Here is a 26,325-nt window from a genome sequence, read left to right on the forward strand (position 1 = left end):
TCCTCTGGATGAAGATCCGCCAGTGGTAGTGAATGTGTGATTTGTTAGCAACTTGTAGAAAACTACAGCCCCGTCTAGGTTGTAGATGTCTTTGTATTCATACATTTTAAGTATAGCTTGGAGCCGACGTTGGCACCATGTTTCTACAGTGTCACAGTTCAAGGCTGCGCCTTCGCCAACGATCAACTTCGAGGTCACGACATGTCGTTTCTTGAACCGCTTGAGCCAGCCATTGCTGCACTTGAAATCTCTGTGGCCCATTTGAAGGGGGGGGTGAGAGCTTTGGCTTTTGCAGTAAGCGCAGGTACATGTATAGGAAAATTTGCACTTCTGAGTTCTTAAGCCACTGTAGAGTGCACCTTCCACTTCGGGGTATTTCAAATCACGATTCCTTTTTCTATTCGCCAAGAAGCTCTTTTCAAAGCCATCCAGCACAGCTTCCTTGTTTTTTAATACAGTTGATAAAGTAGACAGCGGTATGCTGAATTCATTCCCGATGTCAGTTTTCTGCCGGCCGCCTTTTTCCACTTCTTTTATCAGCAAAACTTTCTGCTCCAAAGTCACCGCCTGGATACTGACAGAGGCCACAAAAGCATACGCGAGGCACGCCTAACGAAGCACTTAATTACACATAATCACATGGCTTACAGCACAGATTCAAATGCACGTGCCGTCGGTGCCAAATTGACTGAACACAACGGGCGACACAAAAGGTGGAAGCTTCAAAATGTCATAAGGGCATCTTGCGCAGGCTTGTAATCGGCTTCAAGTGTAGTGGAAGAAAGGTGATTGGGAGTTCTGGAGACCAAGAAGCAGGAACCGTGGAGGAGGCACCCATTGGTGGAAAACTGTGCTCGGGTGGGCAGGCCTGAAGAGGGCAGGCCTGAAGAGGGCAGCTTTGGAGGAGCAGTGGAGTCAAAACTGGTAGTGAGGAGGTGAGGACTTGACGTGAAGGCGAGTGAGAGGAGTGACTGGCGTCCAAATGGCTTGCAGACTGGAGAGCGAATGAGAAGAAGAAGGCAGTGGCCGCTTTTATAGGGAGGGGTGCGGAGGTCACGGAAGATTATGAGAGTATCGCGCTGGAAAGTGCCGCAAATGCCGTGGCTCGAGTCTGAGGTTGTGTTTGTTGTGCTCAAAAAATGATGAGTCGCTCATTGTGGGTATGCAGCATGATCGTGAAAACTGAACGGTTTTGCAGCAGGGGCTTTTCATGATCACTGGACAATTTTTTTCTGAGGTGTGCAGCTGTGAAGTTTGCCCGAGAGTTTATCGGCGCACCGTTGTCGACGACACTGTGCTAATTTTACGGTTCGAGTGTCGGTGCTCGTGCACCGTTGCATCCGCACCATTGACAAATGTTTAGAAACAAAATTCAATGACCCTACCACGCATTTAGACCGTTTGTCTAAAGTCAGATGGCGCGAATCAAGACCGTGTCAAGAAAATCACCGGAGAAACACCAGATTGCGTTGACCCGCCACGTTGACAGCCCGACTTGTTGCTGGCGACGCTAGGATTTTTCGTGCTTTCGGCAAGTTATTGGTCAATTTGCACCATAAAAAGTGCAATGAAGCTAGGGGTGGTGTTTTACTGCGATGCAAGGCCGATGATAGCGAGCGGCGAGCAAATTTCTAGACAGGCTTCCCCAAAGTCATCTTCCCGATTTGTTAATGTAGCTCCTCACGTTAAACATGGCAATATAATCGGAGGGACACTTCTTTTGCACTTTTTGGCACATTTCAGCGCCAGAAGTGCTTTTTAGAGCAGTAAAACTTTGCTCATCGAGCGCACCCCACAGAATGCTACGGCGCAAGTTTGCCCGCAGTCTCTTGGCCACTTTTCGGAATCCAAGAGACCGTGGTTTTCTGGCATCGCAAAGCATCAGGAAAACTTTATTTTCATGTCGATTCTACCACGAGGGACACCAACAATGCGATTGCGACCGAGATTAACGGTTAAGGCATATCGCACCATGGAGTTTGACAGCTACCGTTTGTTCCACAGTACACAGCTGAGAGCACTCGGCACTCACTTCGTACTCGTTACTAGGCGGTCATCGGTAGTGGGTTTGGTATCTTTGTGGCCTGTTCTGTGCCTGCATGAGACTAATTTGTCGGCGGTACTAATTTGGCAGTGCATGCACAAAAGGGTCGCCGCCGCTGTGCTGCGGCAAGGCCTCCGCTCACCACTTTACACTAAGCGGGTCAAGCTCTTCTTGCGCTTCGAGTAATGCGGCTTAAAATGCATGCGTTTGGGTTTAAGCTATTTCTAACAGAGCTATCCCTGATAATTGGAACATTTTACCGCCCACCAAACACCAACAGTACCTCTTTTTGAGGCTCTGAACAAATTTTATGGTGTAGCAGCATTCCCTCTTGTAACACTCTGCTTGCTGATGATTTCAATATGCCTGCTGTCAGTCAAGTGGGACAGTGCGTTCCCTGAACCCCTAAATACTACTGCTTAACCGTTTCTAGATTTAATCTTTTTCCAAAACTTCACTCAAGTGGTGAGGGAACCTACCCGCATTCAAAAAGACATCAAATCAATTGTAGATCTTCACGAGTAGCAGTCCGCTTTGCCGAGATCCAGTCACGCATGTCTATGATGGCATATTGACGCGTGTTTATATTTATCAAGTTTCACCGCCTAACAAATGTTATCGCACAGCGCAGGACGCGGCTACATGTATCGGAAGTTTCTCTAATGTTATCAATGGTTCTATCCGCTGTCTGTTGTCAGCAAACCTTGCGTAATCTGATTTCATGTATGCATGACGCGAACGGTGTAGAACATTCTGGAAGACATGCGGGCAACAGCGATTACTCTGAAACCTTCTGTGACTGATGTATAAAAGCCGACATGCTTGACCTGCTGATCAGACTTTTGCCGATCACCGACTGTGTTCGCCACTGTCGCCGTGCTTGAATTGTAGCCTGTTTTTGAGGGCACAAGTGTGCCCAATAAAACGCTAGTTTCGTAACTCCCAGTTTTGCTGCTTTTTTTACCGTCACTACCACGTGACATCTGGTGGAGGTTGTCAAGTACGTTCTTTATTTTGGGAAATCCTCGGCGCACGCACACACATGCAGCCTGCGTTCCGTCCCACCGCACCGCACGTGGCTTGTTCCGCTGATTACTTCACTCACTGAGTTTGTTGTCGTGCGCTTCCCACATGCCGACCGTGCGCACACGCCTTCTATGTTCTCCCTCCCTGCCACACATCGTTGCCTACCCTCCCGTGCCTGTTACTCGACACAGTTGCCTACCGTCTCGTGCCTGCAACTCTACGCCACCTGGCGTCAGCCTGACTGTGAATCCAATGGCTACCTTACTTAGCGGGTGCGTGTCCTGGAGAACCAAGTTTCCAACCTGGAACGTAGCTAGAGTGCACTTTTTGTTGTAATACTTTGCCTGGTGGGCTTTTGCCAAAGTTTGGTGGACCTGTGCAAAGGTCCAGGCATCTCGAAGGTACACATCCAGTTCAGCAGCTAGGGCATGAGGCGCAGAAGGGGGCACTTCGGTGCCAGCTGCCCGATTGTGATGGCTCCACGGGTTCCACAGTTCCCGCCGATAGCACAAGAAGGCAGGCGTAAAGCCAGTAACTACACTTTCAGACGTGCACATTGCAAATGCCACTTCAGGCAGCCTTTTGTCCCAGTCCCTGTGGCAAGTGCAGTAGCCCACCAGGCATTGTTTAACCGTTGCGTTATGGCATTCCACAGTCTGTCCTGCTGGTCTGTATGGGACTGTATGGCTCTCCTTGATTCTCCAGTGCTGGAGAATGCCTTTCCACAGTTTGCTTATGAATGGTTTGTCATTGTCGCTAGAGATGGAGCTAGGCACACCATGCTAGCAAAAAACATTGATCATTTTATCAATGATCAATTTGTTGGTCGGCGCACGTAATGGGAAAAGCTCCATAAACTTTGTGAACTTGTCCAGCACCACCGGGATGTGCTTCTGGCGCCGAGGAGTTGTGGGCAGTGGCCCAATAAGGTCCACACTTAGCTGCTGCATAGGGTAGGTGGCCCATGAGCTGTCCATAAGCCCTTCTGGTTTTTGCCAGTGAGGTTTAAAAGCCTCGCACTGCTGGCAGCTGCGGATGTAACGGGAGATATTGGAGCAGATAGCGAGCCATATGAACTGGCTCTTTACAAGAGTCCAAGTTTTAAAAAAGCCTAAATGCCCACTGAAGGGGGTGATCATGCTCCATTTGCAGGGCCATGTCTCGTAAGTGTTGGGGAAGCCAGGCGGCCTTACGTTCACCGACTGTGTACATAAGGATACCACTGTTCGAAATTTTGCTGTCATCAGCTAGGTCCTGTACCCTCTTGGATTCTTTAGCATCACCAGGTAGCAGGCCAGACTTTAAGTATTGCAGCAGCTGCAGCAGCAGTGGATCCTTGTGGTGTTACAACTAGAACTTTCCAGGGTCGGTGAGTGGGGACACATCAGTCATGTAAACAAGGGCTGCTAGTTCAAAACGAATGGTTTGTTGTGGCTCTTGCACTTCGACTGGAAACCAGTCCTCTGCCAAATAAGGCTGAGCAGGTTCGGCAGCAGGGAGGGGGCACCTGCTTAGTGCATCAGCTGGGATGTTGGCCCGTCCTTTACGATGCCTTATGGTACATTTCAGTCCTTGTAACCTCAACACCCAATGTTGCACTCTGCATGATGCCTGCTCAGCTGCAAACATCCAAGCCAAGGATGCATGGTCATAATGCACCTCAAATGATGTGCATTCTACATACGGTCGGAATCTATTGACAGCCCACACCACAGTGAGGCATTCCCATTCTTGGACAGTATAGTTCTTTTCAGCAGCGCTGAGGGTCCTGCATATAAATGACAGAGGCCTGAGTTCACCTACGACTTCCTGCAACAACACTGCCGATATACCAGTGCCACTGGCATCTGTTTCAATCACAAGGGGCCTGTTCAGGTCAGGCAATACCACAGCCACCTCTCCTGCCAGCATTAGCCCCAGTCTTGAATGCTGCCTGTTGCTCGGCACCCCAAACCCAATGGGCTCCTTCCTTGAGGAGAGCTGTCAGGGGTCTGGCTTTGTCAGAAAACCAGGGGATATAATTTCTGGAGTATCCCACAAGGCCCAAAAACATTTGGAGCTCCCTGACTGTTTTAGGGCATGGGAACTCTGCAACCGCTCGCACCTTGTCTGGGTCAGGTTGACATTTGCCTGGAGGGATTACATGTTGGGATTGATAGTCAGACCTGCAGAGGAAATTCTTCGCAGTATCTCATCGATATGTTGTAGGTAGTCCTCAAAAGTTTCTGAATAAATGAGCATCGTCAAGGAATTCCATGCAGTAGTTGTCTTTTATGCCTTCTAAGAACACTTTGTCCATGAGAGACTGAAATGTTGCCAGCCCACCTGCTACCCCAAATAGCATTCGCTTAAATTGAAACACTCCTCTATGGCAAAGGAGTGCAGTCTTCGGTACATCTTCGGGAGCAACCGACACTTGAAAGAAGCCCTGAGCAAGGTCGAGGCTCGTGAACCACCTAGCGTGGCTGAGCTGAGCCAGTACCCAGTCTGTGTGGGGCATGGGTTATGCTGGCACAGTTGTGATTGCATTTAAGGGTCTGTAGTTGATTGCAAGGTGATATCCTCCAGTTTTCTTCTTTACTAATATAGGGGCACTGGAGCAGGGCTCAATGAGGTCTCGGTCCAGCAAATCTTGGATACATCCATGAAGAATTTCTCTCTTTTGGCTGTTAACCAGGCGCAGCTTGCATCTAACTGGTGGGTGGCTGCTTGTGTCTATTTTGTGAAGCACCAGGAATGTGCAACCTGGCAGAGTGGTAAAAATATGGTCATGGTCTGCAACGATGTTATTAAGTTCCTGCTTCTGCTCCCGAAGGTTCTCTAGACTACACTCGCCACTCTCTGTGGTATTGTGGCATATATCCTGTACATCTGCAATACGTGCCTGTAGGGAGCTGGCCACATTTTCATCAGGCTCTTGACCTTGCTTATCGCAGTGCAACGCTGTCTTACAGACTGACAGGGGTCGGTGTCCAACATCTGATGCACATGCCCGCTTCGGTGTCTTTTAAAATTTGACAAACCCATATGGGTCAGAGTGCAGTGACGCGGTCTGCCAAGGCCCATGTGGAGAGAAATACCTGCCACCTCAAGTGTATCCCGCCCAAGGACAACATCGTGGCACAGCTCTGGCAAAAGAAGAAAACGCTGCTTCCTGGACCCACCTTGCCAACGAATACGACAGCGAACGATTGTGAAGTTTGTGACCAGCCCTGGGCAAGCCTCAGGGTCATCATCATCATCATCAGCCTGGTTACGCCCACTGCAGGGCAAAGGCCTCTCCCATTCTTCTCCAACTACCCCGGTCATGTACTAATTGTGGCCATGTTGTCCCTGCAAACTTCTTAATCTCATCCGCCCACCGAACTTTCTGCCGCCCTCTGCTACGCTTCCCTTCACTTGGAATCTATTCTGTAACTCTTAATGACCATCTGTTATCTTCCCTCCTCATTACGTGTCCTGCCCATGCCCATTTCTTTTTCTTGATTTCAACTAAGATATCATTAACTCACGTTTGTTCCCTCACCCAATCTGCTCTTTTCTTATCCATTAACCCTTTCGCTGTCGGACCTTTTTGGCCGTGACGCACCCCCAGTGTCGGCTTGGTTTCAGGGAGCGAGCATAACAGGGAATGAACAGAGCAATTTATTTTTGATTATAATTGGTATACAAATAACATAGTCAATGCAATATGCACATTTTAATGTTCTGCAGCTGTTATTAGTAAACATCATCATCATCATCAGCCTGACTATAACATCCGTTCAACATCCGAATCTGACGATGCGGAACTCATCTCTTCGTCGCGTTAGACGCTGTCCGAGTCCAAATCCGAGCTCGGCTTGTATTCTGAATCGTAAGAGCCACCGCTTCAATGAACAGACGAAGGTCTCGAGCTGCTCAGCTATCCGAAAGTAACCGCGCGCAGGGAGGATGCGCTTTCAGTCGCCCGCGCAACGGAGATAAATGGGACGTTGTGTGATCAAGAAGAGGGAGATGGAAAAAGGATAAAACAAAGTTCGAAGGGCTTTACGTTTACTGCTGCAAGTCGGAAGCGAGGGTGCGGCGAGAGAGCAAAAGCAGCAATCGAGTCACTCTTTTCGGAGAGGCAACGGCGGTGCGTGCGCCTGAACTTGACGCGCCGTAGCAGACACACCAATAGAAGAAAATAAAAACCTTCAAACCGGCGGAGATGGCAGAACAACCCTTGAACCCATAACCACACTCGCGCGACGCATGATCCAGCGAACGCGGAGCCACCGCGCTACTCGGCAAAAAGAGAGGGGGGCGTGGCAGTCGCACCGTACTCTTCAATACGTGTACTAACACAGGCCGGGGCGAAAATACGAACTTGTAGGAAGAGTCAACAGATGGCGTGGCCAAGTCCGGGAGCGCCAGCTTTGCGCTCAGGCGCGAAATTTTGAACGCGCGATAGAGAACGTACCGGTACGTCAGTGACACTGTGGGGGGGGAAGCGCGATGACGTACCGGTACGTCAGTGACAGCGAAAGGGTTAACGTTACACCTATCATTCTTGTTTCCATAGCTCGTTGCGTCGTCCTCAATTTAAGTAGAACCCTTTTCGTAAGCCTCCAGGTTTCTGCCCCGTACGTGAGTACTGGTAAGACACAGCTGTTATATTTCAATGGCGGCCTGTCCGGAGCCAGGGATTCTTACCACCCTTTGCTGCGTCGCAGGTCTGACCGCCACCGTGGTCAGTTGCTTCGCATCTGCTGGGGACTGAGGGCCGGGGTTTGGTGGTTGTGTTCATATAGGAGGTTGTGGCCAAGTACTGCACCATTAACGAGAGGGTGGCAGGTCTTGTTGTGAAACTTAATAAGAGGTACAAAATGAAGGTTGTACAGGTCTACGCCCCTACATCCAGTCATGATGACCAGGAAGTCGAAAGCTTCTATGAAGACGTGGAATCAGCGATGGGTAAAGTAAAAAGAAAATACAGTATACTGGTGGGCGACTTCAATGCCAAGGTAGGCAAGAAGCAGGCTGGAGACAAGGCAGTGGGGGAATATGGCATAGGCACTAGGAATAGCAGGGGAGAGTTATTAGTAGAGTTTGTGGAACATAATAATATGCAGATAATGAATACCTTCTTCCGCAAGCGAGATAGCCGAAAGTGGACGTGGAGGAGCCCGAACGGCGAGACTAGAAATGAAATAGACTTCATACTCTGCGCTAACCCTGGCATCATACAAGATGTGGACGTGCTCAGCAAGGTGCGCTGCAGTGACCACAGGATGGTAAGAACAAGAATTAGCCTAGACCTGAGAAGGGAACAGAAGCAACTGGTACATAAGAAGTCGATCAATGAGTTAGCGGTAAGAGGGAAAATAGAGGAATTCCAGATCAAGCTACAGAACAGGTATTCGGCTTTAACTCAGGAAGAGGACCTTAGTGTTGAAGCAATGAACGACAATCTTGTGGGCATCATTAAGGAGTGTGCAATAGATGTTGGTGGTAACTTCGTTAGACAGGATACTAGTAAGCTATCGCAGGAGACGAAAGATCTGATCAAGAAACGCCAACGTATGAAAGCCTCTAACCCTACAGCTAGAATAGAACTGGCAGAACTTTCGAAGTTAATCAACAAGCGTAAGACAGCTGACATAAGGAAGTATAATATGGATAGAATTGAACATGCTCTCAGGAACGGAGGAAGCCTAAAAGCAGTGAAGAAGAAACTAGGAATTGGCAAGAATCAGATGTATGCGTTAAGAGACAAAGCCGGCAATATCATTACTAATATGGATGAGATAGTTCAAGTGGCTGAGGAGTTCTATAGAGATTTATACAGTACCAGTGGCACCCACAACGATAATGGAAGAGAGAATAGTCTAGAGGAATTCGAAATCCCACAGGTAACACCGGAAGAAGTAAAGAAAGCCTTGGGAACTATGCAAAGGGGGAAGGCAGCTGGGGAGGATCAGGTAACAGCAGATTTGTTGAAGGATGGTGGGCAGATTGTTCTAGAGAAACTGGCCACCCTGTATATGCAATGCCTCATGACTTCGAGCGTACCGGAATCTTGGAACAACGCTAACATAATCCTAATCCGTAAGAAAGGGGACGCCAAAGACTTGAAAAATTATAGACCGATCAGTTTACTGTCCGTTGCCTACAAAGTATTTACTAAGGTAATTGCAAATAGAATCAGGAACACCTTAGACTTCCGTCAACCAAAGGACCAGGCAGGATTCCGTAAAGGCTAGTCAACAATAGACAATATTCACACTATCAATCGGGTGATAGAAAAATGTGCGGAATATAACCAACCTTTATATATAGCTTTCGTTGATTACGAGAAAGCATTTGATTCAGTCGAAACCTCAGCAGTCATGGAGGCATTGCGGAATCAGGGTGTAGACAAGCCGTATGTAAAAATACTGAAAGATATCTATAGCGGCTCCATAGCCACCGTAGTCCTCCATAAAGAAAGCAACAAAATCCCAATAAAGAAAGGCGTCAGGCAGGGAGATACGATCTCTCCGATGCTATTCACAGCGTGTTTACAGGAGGTATTCAGAGACCTGGATTGGGAAGAATTGGGGATAAGAGTTATTGGAGAATACCTTAGTAACTTGCGATTCGCTGATGTTATCGCCTTGCTTAGTAACTCAGAGGACCAACTGCAATGCATGCTCACTGACCTGGAGAGGCAAAGCCGAAGGGTGGGTCTAAAAATTAATCTGCAGAAAACTAAAGTAATGTTTAACAGTCTCGGAAGGGAACAACAGTTTACAATAGGTAGTGAGGCACTGGAAGTGGTAAGGGAATACATCTACTTAGGACAGGTAGTGACTGCGGATCTGGATCATGAGACTGAAATAATCAGAAGAATAAGAATGGGCTGGGGTGCGTTTGGCAGGCATTCTCAGATCATGAACAGCAGGTTGCCATTATCCCTCAAGAGAAAAGTTTATAACAGCTGTGTCTTACCAGTACTCACGTACGGGGCAGAAACCTGGAGGCTTACGAAAAGGGTTCTACTTAAATTGAGGACGACGCAACGAGCTATGGAAAGAAAAATGATAGGTGTAACGTTAAGGGATAAGAAAAGAGCAGATTGGGTGAGGGAACAAACGCGAGTTAATGATATCTTAGTTGAAATCAAGAAAAAGAAATGGGCATGGGCAGGACACGTAATGAGGAGGGAAGATGACCGATGGTCATTAAGAGTTACGGAATGGATTCCAAGGGAAGGAAAGCGTAGCAGAGGGCGGCAGAAAGTTAGGTGGGCGGATGAGATTAAGAAGTTTGCAGGGACAACATGGCCACAAATAGTACATAACCGGGGTAGTTGGAGAAGTATGGGAGAGGCCTTTGCCCTGCAGTGGGCATAACCAGGCTGATGATGATGACTGCACCAGGGTGGCCAATCCTGCTCTGGTGAGCCTCAGGGTGCGTGCTTCTTTCCTGAATGTGGCTCCTGCACACTTGGCCGTTGCGATGGCACGGCTACCTATTAAGCTCATGCTTGGCCCAGTGTCCATGAGTGTATGAAGCACACTGTCACCAATCAGCAGTTCAAGCAGTGGTTCTTTATTTCTGGCGGTTGCAAGCACTTGCAGGGACGTCATGTAGCCGTCGACCGGAGAAGCGGCTACGCTCGTCCATTTCCCGGGCAATCTGCTTGTAGGTATCCCGGGGAATTGCAATGAAAACAGCGGGGTTGGCTGCATGGTCCGCATGACAGCTGCCCCCGGAGCACGTACCTAAGACCAAGAAGATTGTGGCCAAGACGATCCAAATAGCAGCCGCAGCGTCCCCCATCGTTCTGCAACAGCCCTGGGAGCCACCGACTTTCCATGGAGCATCATCTGAAGACCCAGAAACCTCGCTGGAGACCTATGAATGAATCACGACTTTCAACAACTGGGACTCTGACGACAAGCTGCGGCCTGTATACTTCGCCTTAGAAGATGCCACCAGAATGTGGTTTGAGAACCGGGAGTCGACCCTGCCAACACGGGACCTGTTCCATTCTGCGAACATTTACAAGCGTCGTGAGCAAGGAAAGGGCCAAAGCTATTGGGGTGAGCTCCACCACTGGAAAAGCTGGCGGCACCATCGGCGTGACGTGGCATGAGGGATCACGTGAACACAGCGGCCGTGTCGGCTGCTTCAGAAGAGCTGAAGCCAGCTGAGAACGAAAGTTTAAAGTCCCAGCTGCGCTGCGGTTCTGATTAAGTGGTGAGGCTTTACTGTCTTGAACGTCTGCTTGACAACGTTTGAAAGTACTATAATAGGTAGTGGCTGCCTTTGGAGGCATGCAGCATGGTAGGCTACTGCTCGGTGCCGCAGTGCCGGACACATGCAACGGAGTCAGCCTTATTCACACGTAGCCACAGGGCAAGGATCTGCGTAAAGCTTGGCTGGCGAAACTTAGAACCGGCAGACAGCCATCGGCTACAACTCGGGTATGCAGCAAGCACAGACGCGAGGAACATTTCTGCTGCGGTGCCGGGACTGCGCGATGTTCGGTGAGTAGCAGAAAACGCGCACTGAAACGCTCGCCCGCGCCCGCTGCCCGGCTAACGTCATGACGGTTTGGTCTATGAACTTGTTGATACTAGATACTGGCAAGTTCACTGGAATGGAAAGGGAGCGGTAAGAGGCACATTAAAAAAAGGCATGGCATATGATCATGTTTGTGTTATGAATTAATGCACTGGATTGCGAAAATCAAGCAGAGGGAAATCGCCCGCTGAGCAGACCGATAAACATACAGTGCAACGCAACTTGAGAAATAATATTGAAATGTCCAAGAATTTAGAATACAAAAAAAGATTGAATCGTCGCGGCGGTGCATCACAGTCGCCATAGGCGTCGAAGTCTCTATAACGAAATTATTTTTGCACAGTTCTGATAGCGTCCACGCAACAAATTAATGCTTGCTAATGTAGTGTCAAATGTTCATATGCTGCGGCCTAAAGCTCCCAGCACGGAGCAAAAACATGTTCACAGTGAAAGCAAAACATTGTGCGCAGACGTGCAGTCGGTGGCTGCGAACACGTGCGATCGCTGCATTGAGGCTTCATTCTATTATGCTCCATTTGGTTATACAGACATCCCACTATAAAAACATATTTCACATGGTTTACTCTCAGTGTTTGCCTACCTTTCACACAAGAATAAGGTTCGGGAGACTCCATCGCGGCGACCGCGCGCAGTGGCGTTCATGTATTGTATATACATATTCGGTAAAGAGATAGCATCTGTAAACGATTGTGTGCTTTCAGTTTGCCCAAGATTATTATATCAACACTCAGAAACTTCCCTCGTTTTGAGAGTACTTACATAAATGTCCAGGAGGACTGCCGCATGGTGTGTTTATTGCGTGCCGTAAGCGAAATCTATGAGGAGTGCTCCGCGTGATCCCTCATACTATGCAATGGAGGCGCTTCCGACAGATGGCAACTCCATAAGTTCTCGCCCCCAATGCTAGAAGCCTGAGTACAACTACCCAACGAGACCATAGCGATCTTCACCAAGGAGATGATGCGCTTGTTCCGGCACGCCGACCCTGAAATGTCCAAATGGAAAAAAGTGCGCTTCCTGATGCGAGCCGTAAAGCAAGGACTGTTTGTCAAACTGATCCGCAACCCTCCAAAGACACAAACTCGATAAAGATATCGAGTTTGTGTTAATATCAGGACCACAAGATGACATCGTTAAATCTCTAATGTGGTTCTGCTACTAGCAAAAGCAAGGATGTGCGCATAGTCCCGAATTTCACACGTGCCAATGACGTTGCCATTCTAAATTTGTTGGACAGCTCGTTTTCTGATTTTGCTGCTTTAAGTGGTTCAACCGATTGTTCTATTGATGCATTATGGTGCTTCTTCAAGAGTGTTGTGTTGAAGTGCATGAAGGATTGTGTGTCAACCATCACAAAACAAATACTAGTCTTTGGATGACTAAAGAAGTTATTCAGCTAGAACGCAAATAAAGAAAGCTAAGAAAGCGAACCCGCTTGCCCCCTTTGGCAACAAAACTAAGCTTTTATTCTTACGTGCGCAGGCAAAGGACTGTATCAAGAGAAACAGGGACTACTATTTCAACGTTACCATGCAAAACTTCCTGTTGACAGTACCAGAAAAGTTCTATCAGCATTTATATTCTAAAAAGAAAAGAACAGACACATTTTGTATAAATGGCGAAACGATAACGTCAGAACCACAAGTCACTGCAGCCTTTAATCAATTTTTTTCTCTGTATTCACAAATGATCATGGTAGAACGGCACATTTCTACCCATTGGCCCATTGTCAGCCCATTATCAATGTTGTTGTAGAGCGCGTTCCGTCGCTTCTGTTCAACACTGACACCAAAAAGTCTGCAGGCGCTGATGGTACCTAATGCCTTCCTCGTCAGGTATGCCGAATGATGCAGTAAATATTTACATATTATGTTCAACCTTTCATTATCAAAAGCAGACGTTCTCTTTGATTGGAAATGCAGCAAAAGTGTACCCATACCTAAAGCAGATGATTCATCATTACTTTCGTCGGCCATTATCATTGTTGTGTACTTGTTCTAATATCCTTGAGCATATTATTTTCAATCATATTTCGACATTTATTGAAAATAATAACACAATCCACGACAGGCAACACGGGTTCCGAAAAGGACTTTCTACTGTGACGCCGCTCTTAGAGCTAGTTCACAGTTTCTCAGCAGCAGCTGACATTCAAAGCCAAATCGACATTATATTTCTAGATTTCAAAAAAGCCTTTAATTGAGTGTCACACCCTAAGCTTCTTTTAAAACTAAAACCACCGTTAAAAAATAATTCCCTCCTTACTTGCCCAGATCGAAGCTTTATCTCTGTGGTCAAAGCCAGTGTGTGGGAATTGATGAAGAGTGCTCTGCTCCTACATCTGTTAAGTCGGGCATCCCACGAGGATCTGTTCTCGGGCCTCTGTTCTTTTCAATCTTTATTAATGACATAGTTCACAACCTACATGCCAAATTAAGCTACATGCTGACGGCATAATCTATCATGACATTTACAACTCCAGCGACCAGACTGTATTAATAATGCTTTAGAGAAAATTGCAATGTGGTGCTCAGACTGGCAAATGACAATAAAGATTTAAAAAATCAGTTGCAATGACCATAACACGCAAGTGACGGCCGTTAAGTTTCTCATACTGCATAGATGGCAACCCTCTTGCAGTGGTAAACAGCTAAAAATATCTGGGTGCAACTATAACGTCGGATCTAAGGTGGAATCTAAGCATATGTTGGACGCTGCGAGAGCTGTACAGAAAGTTTGTTGCTTAAGAACCCTGCGGCAGTGCACACACGAGGTTAAATTAATAGCACATAAACCTTTAGTTCACCTTGTAATAGAATGTGGATCAAATGTTCAGATCCACACACTCGAGCCAACATAAACAAGCTAGAATCTGTCTAAAAGAAAGCGGTTAGGTTTGTATACCGTTCATATAGTTAGAGTACTTCTGCAAGTGCTTTGGTAAAAAAAAGCGGGTCCAGCTTGCTTATAAAAGCGGCACCAACGTGAGTGATTAAAGTACATGCACTTGCTATTCCACGATAAACTTGGCATACACAAACACATATACACAGAGCCAGTGACCAGACGAACCACCCGATCGCATTATAAAAAAAATTAAAGGAATATTCCTGCCATACTAAAATATTCACAAATTCTTTCTTTCCAAAGACAATTCATTAATGGAACCAACTACCAGCGAGCACTGTGGAATGGCCAACTACAGATACCTTTGTACAAGCACTTCAGTTGTAATCATTTTTGCAATCAATTGCAATCACCACAGCTTCAAATGCTGCGCGTGTGCTTTACTTGTTCATTTTTTTTATTATTTTTTGTACAAAATGTTGCAGCAGGTGTTTTCATGAGTGCGTTTCTTACCTTCTTGTTGGTTTCTGTAACACACTTGCTGTGTCTTGATTTCTTTTATGTATGAACACCCACTCCTGCTTACAGCCTCATCTGGAGGCTAGCAGTACTGCATAAATAAATACTGAGTGTTTTCTGCCCTTTTATCGCACTCTATCGTAGTTCCAATTTTGACAGGTAAGTGGTCGACCTCACACTATTTTGGTTAAGCAGTGCTACCGTTTAGTAAGTACTTTTTTCGAGCTCTGGCCAACTACAGTTTAACAAGGTTTCACTCAGCCGCACCAGGTTAACCCAAGCCGCCTGAGAGAGACAGAAAATATGGTAAGAAAGGAGATGGCAGGACAGAAGAGGTAAGTTAATAGGAAATCAATAGATTGGGGAGAGGAAAAGGCGATCACCGGTTTCCCTCTGGAGTCAGTCCGAGGATGCCATACACATGAGGCGAGAGAGGCCTTAAAGGTTCAAACAGCCAGAATCAGCTCAACCCCCCCGATTCCCTTTTCCCAGGACACGGCTAAGCCATGCATGGCTAGGCACGAAAGTGTCAAAGCGCCGTGTGCTCGCGTCCGTGGTGTCACAATGCACCAAATGCCTGCTATCACAGGCGCCCCTGTGGGGTACCTGCTTTTCAATGAACGCCTTTCACGCTAAAGCTTTAGTGAGCTGTGCCATGAATACACTGGGTATGTGCCGCTCTTCAATGAAATTCATGGCAACTTTGGTCTATGTACATGTGACACTGCATGTGCAGCAAGCGAAGGAACCACGCTCAGTGTTTGCAGGCACGCCATGGTTCTCGTCTCGGAGGCCGTAGGCGAGCCTCTCGATGGCGCAATGAGAGGGCGCCGAGGAAGAAGCACGAGGGAGGAGCCTGGCTGCTGCACGTCTCTCAGCCTTGCGTGCCAGGCGTGTGCGCAGGCTTCACGGCGGCGGCACCACAGACGGCGCCAAGGGGTCTTACAGAAGCAACATCATGGGAAGCCAACAAACACTCACAACAAGGACAACATAGGGGAAATTACTTGTGCTTAATAAATGAAATAAAGAGACGACAAATTAATGGCAATCAAAGTGGATGAAAAAACAACTTGCCACAGGTGGGGAACGATCCCACAACCTTCGCATCGTTCCCCACCTGCAGCAAGTTGTTGTTTCCTCCACTTTCATTTCCATTTATTTATCATTTCTTTACTTCATTTATTAAGCACAAGTAATTTCCCCTATGTTGTCCTTGGTGTGAGTGTTTGTTGGCTTCTTATGATATGACGAATAAAAATCGGGCCACTCGGTTAACCCCCTTTCTTCTCACTTAGAGCAGCATGAAAGATGAGTCCCATTGTAGTGCATGCCTCATACGTAAGTCCTTTTGACGGTGGAAATATGTTGCGTCACTATAGTTATTCAATGCTGAATGCATTACCATCGACAGTCACCATGAGATAGATTCTGCTGAACTTTTTTAGACTACGCCTGTCGCACCCTTCATTCCACCATGTAATCATAGATTTCACTGAAGGTGCCAAATTACTAACATTAATGACAAGTAAATGACTCTATTTTTGGAGCACCACATCTTGATGGCTATGAAATGAAATGTTCATTTATACTGTTAATTAAAGGCCACAGTCATTAAAGATTCCAGAACTGCTCTAGCTGAATGTACATAAGTGGAGTATCTGCTTGCGAACAATAAATGGTCAGTACAAATACATCCCAGCACTGATGAACTGCTTTCTTTTTCATAAAGAAATGAGCTTGCTGGGTGGTGAAAACATCACTGACACAATCTGTGGGTCACTACTTAATAGTGGTGTGTGAATATTCGAAACTTGGAACATTAAATTCAAATCGGTTGATATTCAATTCAAAAGCCACTTCTACAGTCAAAATATTCAAACCCCCCCAAAATTCCGAAATGTATTTAGAACATCATTGAACTGCGAAACTGTCGAGGAATTACGCCGTTTCTTTGAACAGTGCTCACTAGATCACTTAGCGTGCTTTCAGAACGAGTGTGCTGCATAGTCGCCAGTGTGCAGCAATGCACATAGGGCTGAACATGCTGCTGGTCAGCTTCCTATAGTCCACTTCGCTGCACCTTTCGTGCCCTTTTTGCAATGCTCAGATTTTGAGCAGTGTGGTGATAACGGGAGGCCATTTTGATGATACCAGCCACCACAGCACACTCCGCAAGGTGCTGACAAAAGAAGCAAAAGCTGAGTGGGGACAGCGTCTGTCAAAGAGGCACAGCAATTCAAAAATGAAATATGGTGAGTGAGAACGCACTGGAAGCTCACAAGGACCTGGTTCATGCGCACGTCCAGCAGCTTGAGGGTGTCGTCGCGCACGCAGCACAACAGCTGGCAGCGGTCGGCCGACAGGTCCAGCGAGCTGATCAAGCCACCCAGCACAATCTCGTTGGCACTGCTCTCTGCCCGCGAGTCCCAGAAACGCAGACGCTTGTCAAAGTGGCCGCTGATGATGGTGGTGCCCGCACTGTCACTGGCCACCAGGTCATTGCAGGAGGAGCCAGCAAATATGGTGCGGATGCCTGCAATTTCGAACCATCCATGAACTTTTTGCTTATTATTGCTCGTGATCACATCCTATCGCCTCTTCAGCCCTCTTTTTTATTCTGCTGCAAAGTTCAAAGAAGAGGATTTGGAGTAACTCATTCTCACACTATAGCAAAGTTACAGTAACAACATAGGTAGGTGTATTTTTTGTTTATAATGCAAACTCATCAATATGCAGGATAGGTTCCCAACAGGGCGTAGCCAGAAATTGCGTTTGGGGGGGGGGGGGGGGGCTCATGTTGCAGCTCGTCCTCCTCCGTACAGAATTTGTCGAGGGATCAAATACATGAATAATAATTGCATTGCCATTGCCAAAGATGCTGCAAACGAATTATTGAACACTACGCACAGTCAAGACAAGTAAAATAGGTATTTTTTCATAAAAGTATACACTCGTATATCCCAAAATAACTGATATCAGTGCTTCCATGTCTTTTGTCTATATATTAAGTAAAGAAAAAATCACACGAGCTTTAGAACTATATCAGTTCGAAACCAGCAAAGCAGTGCATGCCGCTGATATCAAATATGTAAAGACCGTGAAATGAACAAGTTGAGGACAAATACGTTAATGAAACTTTGTCATTCAAGGTCCTTACTATTTCCATTTTTTTACATATGCAACGGCCAGAAAAAAAATCTCAATGACATCATTTGTACTAATGTATTATTCAGAAGCAGCTGTCACCAGTCGTGTATTGTGAGTAACTGCACCGAAATTACAGTTGAAAAGACATCACATATAAAAAGCAGGAATTCTGCAGAATATATGAGGGCAAGTCAAAGGAAAGTGTGCCAATGCGAATATATGACAAACAGGGTATTTTATTTAAAAGTAGTCTCCATGAGCATTTAGACATTTGTCTCATTGATTAACAAGTTCCTCTCTCATAAAATTCCTTGGGTTGCTGCTTCAAAAAGTCTGTAACTGACTCTTTCAGGTCATCGTCCAATGCAAATCTGGTTCCCTTGAGCCACTTTTTCAGTTGCCCAAGAATGTAGAAGTCGCAAGACGACAGGTCTGGGCTGTATGGTGGATACTGCAGCGTTTCCCACTTGAACATTGCCAGTTTTGTATTAACCACATCAGCGACGCGGGGACTGGCATTGTCGTGTAGCAAGATGACTCCATTCATCAATTTTCCACGTCGTTTCTTCTTGATTGTGAGATGCAGCCCATCCGGGGTTTCACAATATCGGAAACAATTGATAGTCTCTCAAGATTTAGCAAATTCTATCAGTAATGGTCCCAGACGATCGAAAAAAAAAAAGTGAACACCTTTCCGGCGGACATGATGGCCTTTGCTTTCCTTACGGGTGGTGAATTCAAATGTTTCCACTGTAAGCTTTGCCATCATGTTTCAGGCTCATAGTAGTGGCACCATGATTCGTCCCTTGTCACAATTGCAGACAAGAAGTCATCACCCTCATTATGATACCGGATCATATGAGTCAAGGCAGCACCGAACTTCATCTTCTGGCGATGGTTCAAAATTTTGGGCATCCATTGCGCACACAAGAGCCGATAACCGAGATGTTACAAGTGCTGAATTTCGGGAGTGTATGAAGCTGAATAACATAGCACATCTCCGGACAGCACTGTTTCATCCGCAGTCCAATGGGCTCGCGGAACGTGTCGTGCGAACTGTTAAAGAATCTTTGAAGAAGAGTGTCCATGAGTCATTGAAAACATGTTTGGCAAGGATTCTGCACAGGTACCTAAGCACGCCGCAGGCCGGGGGCTGTACTCATGCGAAACTCCTTATGGGCTACGAGCTCCGTTCCAGTCTGGACAACGCAGTGGTGCCTATGGGGCCTCTCGCCCCGCAATCTCCAGTTGACTGCCCCGTTCTTGGTGTGTCGCGGCCGGGGGAACCTGCCTGGGTAAAGAACTTCGGGTGAGGCGAGCCATGGATCCCAGCCCGAATCACGTCATCGGAAGGCACTCGCAAGGTGAACGCCGATGGTCCAGAAGGGGTGAACATTCGTTGACACAGCAACCAGATCAAGCCACGAGTGGGGGAGCGTGACCTGGACAACGGAGCCTGTGACCCTTGAGTGCCAAGAAGGAACCGCCAGCCCCCAAGTATTTGGGACACCAAAGCAGGGGCCAGGAATACGCGAGGCTGCCCCAAGCAACCCAACACCAGTGCTGGGCCGGTCAGTCAGGTTGGACACGAAAACCTCCAGACTGTTATGTACCATAGCGTGAACAAGATGCCATATCGTGATGACGTCACCTGCTCCAGTCTGGTCTAATACCCCTTGATTGACACTCTTCTGAACTGGTAGGCAGAAAAGTTCACGGAGGGGCTTTATTATGGCCATGCTACATGGTGCGGATCAGCTTTGTCCTGCACCAGCTTGACCGACGGATAGTAGCCACATCTGAATTGCGCATCTTGAAGCACTATCAATGGCTCACTATGAGGCAATGTTTTCCAAGGTGTCTAACCAGGAGCAGCCAGGAGTGAGTGTGCACTTGCAACCTTACATGTGGTCCAACCTTAAGTTATGTATCGTTAGAGGCTAGTTCAAACTAATAGAAATTTGCGAGACCCGACGGCTACGACATCGATAAGCATTGTGGCCAAAGTTTAATTCCCGAGTGTGAGCATACGATAGTTGGCTTCTTCTGAAAGTATGCAATTCTTATCAAAATTTGAAACACAGATCTTTGCTTACTTCAGCATTTTTGGTAAACTACGTTAATGAATACACACAGTAAAAGCAGGAAGAAGCACACTGATGCAAACACGCTTCTTGACTGATGTCAACTAATGGCCAATGACAGTGCTCTATGGGAATCTGCCCACTGATGCCAAAGGGAAGCTGCCAGCAGCCTCGAAAGGGTGGGAATGCCTCTGTTGAATAGTGTTTCAGAAAAATGCGACTTCATGCTTCAATTGTGAGCCCCATGTATCACACACGAGTGCAAAATTAGGCCGAGATGTTCACAGGAACGTATGCTATCCATAGAATGCGTCTTTTTTTTTTTTTCACCAAGCCCGAGTGTGGCTCAAGGGCCATCTAGTGCATGCATTTTTACTCACTCCTGCTTAAGAGGAACCTCTAGCTTTTATCTATAAATACATGGCAAAAGAGAAATCAGTTTTCTTGGCAACCACTGCACTGAATTTTATAAGGTTTGAACTTTGAAGTTTATTTCTTTCTTTGAATTACAGAAAGAGGAAACAAGAGCTAAAGGCCATATGGCTTGGCAGGGGCTCTTGCTCTTAAGTGCGTTCGGCTTACATGATAATTCAATGTACAAAAAAAGCAAATATAAAATAAGAACGAGCAAGTACGATGTAGAAAATACAAATAAACAAGATAGTTTGTACATTATACAATGACTATATGTGAAAAGACATTTTATTCTTCAATTTTTGTTTGTACATTCACTTTACAGCGTAGATTAAAGCATATATTATAGTACATAAAGAAATGATAGTGTGACGATAAAAGTTAAATCTAGTAACTGTTGGAAGCAGAATGCTGAAAATCACAATATTTAGAAAAACAAAACTATCATGCTATATATAACTCTAACTCAGGAATGAAAAGTGATATTACAATTCTGTACACTGCACCTAACATGATGGGTCAGCATTGATGCATAAAACCGCTACGAAGTATAATTACATAAAACCTTGTTAATTCAGATTCTAGGAGATCGAAAAGTATATCTGAATTAAACGAAGGGGGATTATCAGGGGTATCAAGAAAACAATAAACAAACGCTTACTATGTCAACATGCCTTTATTTACTGAATGAATGAACAAATCCTGTTTCTATTCTGCACAAAAGCAGCATGGAAGCTGCAATTCTCGTCATCTCATGACCTGGTTATTTTTTCGCCAGTGAGCAGGTCGCCAACAGATCATCCATACATCGCGATGTAGCCAGTGCTCTTCATTCTGGTCAGCTTTGCGATGAGTCAAATCGAAACTGTTTGCTGCACCGCTGCAGATGAAATCGCAGATGCTTTTGATGCGATAATGGATGGCGATTATGCAGTTTTGAAGGCACGCAGCCAACGCGCGTCTTCTAAAGTTGAGGAATGCACACCACCAATGTGTCATGCATACACACAAACCATAAATTCTGTAAGTACACCCACGGTCTCAACCAAATGATACATCAAGAATACTAACTCAAGTTCTGCTCCTAAAAGGCTGCCTACGTTTTTGAATTTCAACACAGCATTCACTAACATATGAACTTTAATACCAAAGCGAGATCAGTTACACAGCCATATTAGCGACACAGAATCTGATATCGACACAGAAACGTGGCTGAGCTCGGACATAGACGATAACGAAGTTTTTCCGTCTAACAATAACTTCACATTATACCGTAATGATAGACAAATAGACAAGGCTGAAGGGGAGGACGCATTCTTGTTGCTGTTAGAAAGACATTATCATCTTACCTAATATGTCACGATAGTAACCTTGAACTTTCATGGGTATGTGTCTATAACAACATGATAAAAACAGTTTTTGGCATTTGTTACAGACCACCTGATAAACAGCAAGCTTCCATTGATTTGCTGTCCCAATCCTTAGCAAACAAACACAAGCTGCCGAATGCACCGCTTTTTCTTTCCGATGATTTTAATTACCCCCACATTAACTGGAGTATGCTGTCTGTATCAACAGGGACCTTTTCTACTGAAGCGAAACAATTTCTTGAAGTAACAGAAGATTTCAACCTCCAGCAGGTGATAGCATGTCCCACCAGAGGCAATAACATACTCGACTTACTTCTCACAAGTCACCCGGGCAACATTTCCGCCATTATCGCGAAACCTGGTCTCAGCTATTGTTGTCTCCTGCACGTTATTTGTCTCCCACTGAGTAAGAAATCATCTACCCAAAAACTAATCTCTGACTACCGGAGAGGTAACTATGAGGCTATAAACAGTGGAGTCATCTTAGCAGAACTTTCAGACCACTTTCTTGTCATGCTCAGTCAACTCCAACTGGGAGCTATGTAGAAACACAATGTTATACCTAAAGATAAGTACATACCCACTATTGTTGAAAAATCAGATTACAACAACCTTTGGTTCACTAAACGTACAAAATCTCTTCCGAATCGTAAAAGATGTCTCCACAGGAAAGCAAATCAAAGCAATAACACTGCAGCGTGGGAAAGATATTGCGCGTGCGTAAAACTGTATACTCAGGAGGTCAGTCAAGCCAAAGATAAATTTAACAGTCACGATCTGCTCTCCATTCTCCAATCAAATTCAAATAAATGTTGGCGCATGCTCTCCACTAAAGACAGATCTAACACCACCGAACTTGTTGACCTCGATGGTGAACCTATTCATAATGATGAATGTGTAACTGCCCTAAATAACTACTTTTCTTCTGTATTTACTGCTCCCATTCACGTATCTGACCTGCCCACACTTACTGATTCAGTACAAACTATGCCAGACCTAGACATTTACGAGGAGGGTATATTTAACCTAATAAATAGTCTTAAACCATCATCTTCCACTGGCTGTGATGGTATTAGTAGCAAACTTCTGAAGAACACCTCTCATGTATCAGCACAAGTACTCTGCGTGCTATTCAAACAATCGCTAGAAACTGGGACCATTCCCTGTGACTGGAAGAAAGCTAATATCTTGCCCATTTTTAAATCAGGTGACCACTCGAACCTTGCAGATTACCGCCGAATCTCCCTTACAAGCATCCCCTCAAAATTACTAGAACACATCATAGCCTCAAGCCTAATGAAACACCTGGAAGCAATTAATTTTTTCTACCCATTTCAGCATGGTTTCCGAAAGTACTTATTGTGTTATACTAAACTTGCCGAATGCACCCACGGCATTCTACTTATCATGGACAGGAACCTGCAGATCGATGCCGTTTTCTTTGATTAATCAAAAGCTTTTGCAAGGTACCTCACAAGCTCTTACTGCAAAAACTATCTGGACTTGGGATCTGCAACAACTTACTCAGATGGATTGAACAATTCCTATCCAGGTGCACACAATACACTTCCACAAACAATCACCGCTCACCTCTTACCGATGTGACTTCGGGCGTCCCTCAGGGTGCCTGTCTGTGCCCTTTATTGTTTCTAATCTATGTGAACGACTTACCTACTAGCTTACATTGTAAACTACAACTTTTCGCAGATGACTGCATAGTTTACAACACTGTCGATTCTTCTGACGATGTTCTTTTCCTGCAGCGTGACCTCGATGCCACCTTGTCATGGTGCGAAAAATGGCACATGCCTCTCAACTTAATGAAATGCAAATTGATGTCTTTTACCCTAAAGTGCAGTCTCTTTCAGTCCACTTATCGCATTAGCTCGGTCAACATCAGCACCACTTCATTTTACAAGTACCTGGGTCTTATTTTGACGCCATTACTTTCTTGGATAACACATATCGAAACAATACGTAGCAAAGCTACGTACTCACTCAGGTATCTACAAAGAAATTTAAAGAAGGCATCCCCAGAAGTAAAGAAGTTAGCGTATGTGACATTTGTCTGTCCACAACTCAAATTTGCTTCCGCTGTCTGGCATCCATCTCAAGATTACCTAGCCGCATCATTGGAATCCGCTCAAAACCGAGCCACCCGCTTCATCACTTCACATTATTCACGGTACACTAGTGTCACTTCTTTGAAGCAAACAATAGGTCTGCCAACACTGAAGTCACGCTGCATCATATCACGTCTTTGTTTGCTGCACTCCTTTTTTTACAATCCACACTCAAGGCACCACCTTCTTAAACCACCATTGCGAACTTCCTCTCGCATAAGTCACAGCTCTGCCATAGCATGTTTACACAGCCGCTCATCTGCCATGACCACTTCCTTCTTTCCTGATGCCATCATTTATTGGAATGCACTCCCTGACAACTTCGTTACTTGTACTGACCACAAAAAATTTCGCGAATCCCTAACAAATCACTTTGAATAGCTTTCTGTTCCCAGTGTACATCGTTCATGAACCCATCATAAACCACTCGGGATAGTCTACCCTTGTCAACCCTTCCACTTAGTTTTTTTTTTCTTTTTTTTTTGCGAATGTATTGCCGTGTTACTTCTTTAAATTCGAAATTTTTTCTTTGATTGTTTAAAGTCATACAAAATCAACAATGTTTCTTTTTTGTTGTTGTTTTGTACGTAACCACTCTTGCACGTGTTTGTATTGCCCCCCCCTTATTATCCCCTTGAAGGCCCAAAGGCCTTCAAAGGTGATAATAAATGAAATGAAAAACGAAATGATGGCACAGTGCCCCCAACCTTATGTGAGAAGGGCACAACTCACAGGCTCGGCTGCGGAGGTCCCAGATCTTGAGGGTGCGATCATGGCTGCCTGATGCCACTCTCCCTGTGTCACCCAGGAACTTGGCCGCCAGAACTTTGCGGCTGTGGCCAGTCAGCGTATGCTGCACAGGGGAAGAGGGCAGAAATATACGCAGCTATAAGGATCATTTAGGTACAAAAGAATCGTACCAATAACCACGGTCACTAGATTATGCGCCCTCTCAAGCAGCCTGCCGCATCCCGCTGAGTGCAATAGAGAAAGGTTACCCACCCGGACTTACAGCTGCCACCGTTGTTCTTCGTGGGGTTGCTGCACAAAAGGTGTGTTTTGTGATCTTCTTGCGCGTGCGCTGACATGGAGTATGAGCAGTGCGAACGTTTTGCATGGAAGGCCATGCTACCAGTGCATAAAGTGGCTCCTTAATGCAGGCATGAGAGCACTAAATTATGTTTGCCAAAAGAGTCTGCAAATTAGCTAACAGGAGACACTGGAAGGACAGCATTCCTCAAGGTGTGAAATTTCCTTCAGTATGTGGTTCAGGGTGTCTACCAAGTTGACATTTCCAAATTCCCCGAGTTTTCCACGTTTTTCCTGAGTGCCTTTGCCAAATTCCCTGAGTGACACAGAACTTTGTTTTATGTCAAGACGGGCTGACACCATGTCGCTCATTGCTGTCACTCTCTAGTAAGCATGTTAAAAATAAAAAAAACAAAACAAAAAAACAACTCAATCCAGTTTGAATAGTAAGGTGTAGTGATTATTTTATTCAAAAAGAAAACAGAAGGAAGGGGTCACTAAAATGCACAGCAAATAACGTACCTTTGAAAAAAATGGTAATGCCCATTGCAAATCGAGTTGAACATTATCAAATACGAATAGAAAGGAGACGCATACAGAAGCAAATATTTTTGAATATGAGGTATTTCTATACACTGATAGCAAGCTCATTGCACGTTATGAGGCCTGCACTTTGTCACAAGTGAGATTTCTTCCAGCAGCTGGAAAGTCAAGCACAACTATCTGAAATTTCAAATGTTTATATACATTGACTCTATGGGGTACGTGGTGGTACCACAAAGCCACACAAATTATCGGGCGTCCAGAAAGTCGGTCGTTGACTGTACGCTGGCAATGCAACACGTCAAAGACGATTCGTTACGATTCCTCTCCATTACTCTAGCCAGCATTACTGCGACTTTCGTTCCCTTTCAATAAAATTACAGCTAATTTTCACTGATAGAAGCACAAGTTCCCTGAGTTTTCCCTGAGTATTTGCAGACTATTCAGAGTGTTTTACCAACCGGGAAAACCGGAAATTCTCAGCGATCATAAATAGTCTGGAAATACTTAGGGGAAAACTCAGGGAATTTGTGCTTCTATCATGGAAAATTAGCCACAATTTCATTGATAGTGAACAAGTCGCACTAATGCTGGCTCAAGTAACAGAGAGGAATTATAAC

The 26,325-nt window shown here is 45.6% G+C and overlaps 1 protein-coding gene across 2 annotated transcripts in view; it reads right to left on the bottom strand.

The window, feature by feature from the left end:
• Positions 1-26,325, bottom strand: part of Atg16 (Autophagy-related 16) — a 313,574-nt gene that overhangs the window by 55,808 nt on the left and 231,441 nt on the right. For both annotated transcript variants that reach the window (XM_050186603.3, XM_050186604.3), the window contains 2 exons: positions 24,866-24,986; positions 17,264-17,528 (listed from right to left, as the gene is read on the bottom strand). In XM_050186603.3, the coding sequence (XP_050042560.1) occupies positions 17,264-17,528; positions 24,866-24,986 (386 nt within the window). The remainder of the gene's footprint in view (positions 1-17,263; positions 17,529-24,865; positions 24,987-26,325) is intronic.

The sequence above is a fragment of the Dermacentor andersoni genome, chromosome 2 (genome assembly GCF_023375885.2).
Source record: "Dermacentor andersoni chromosome 2, qqDerAnde1_hic_scaffold, whole genome shotgun sequence".
Lineage (NCBI taxonomy): Eukaryota > Metazoa > Arthropoda > Arachnida > Ixodida > Ixodidae > Dermacentor > Dermacentor andersoni.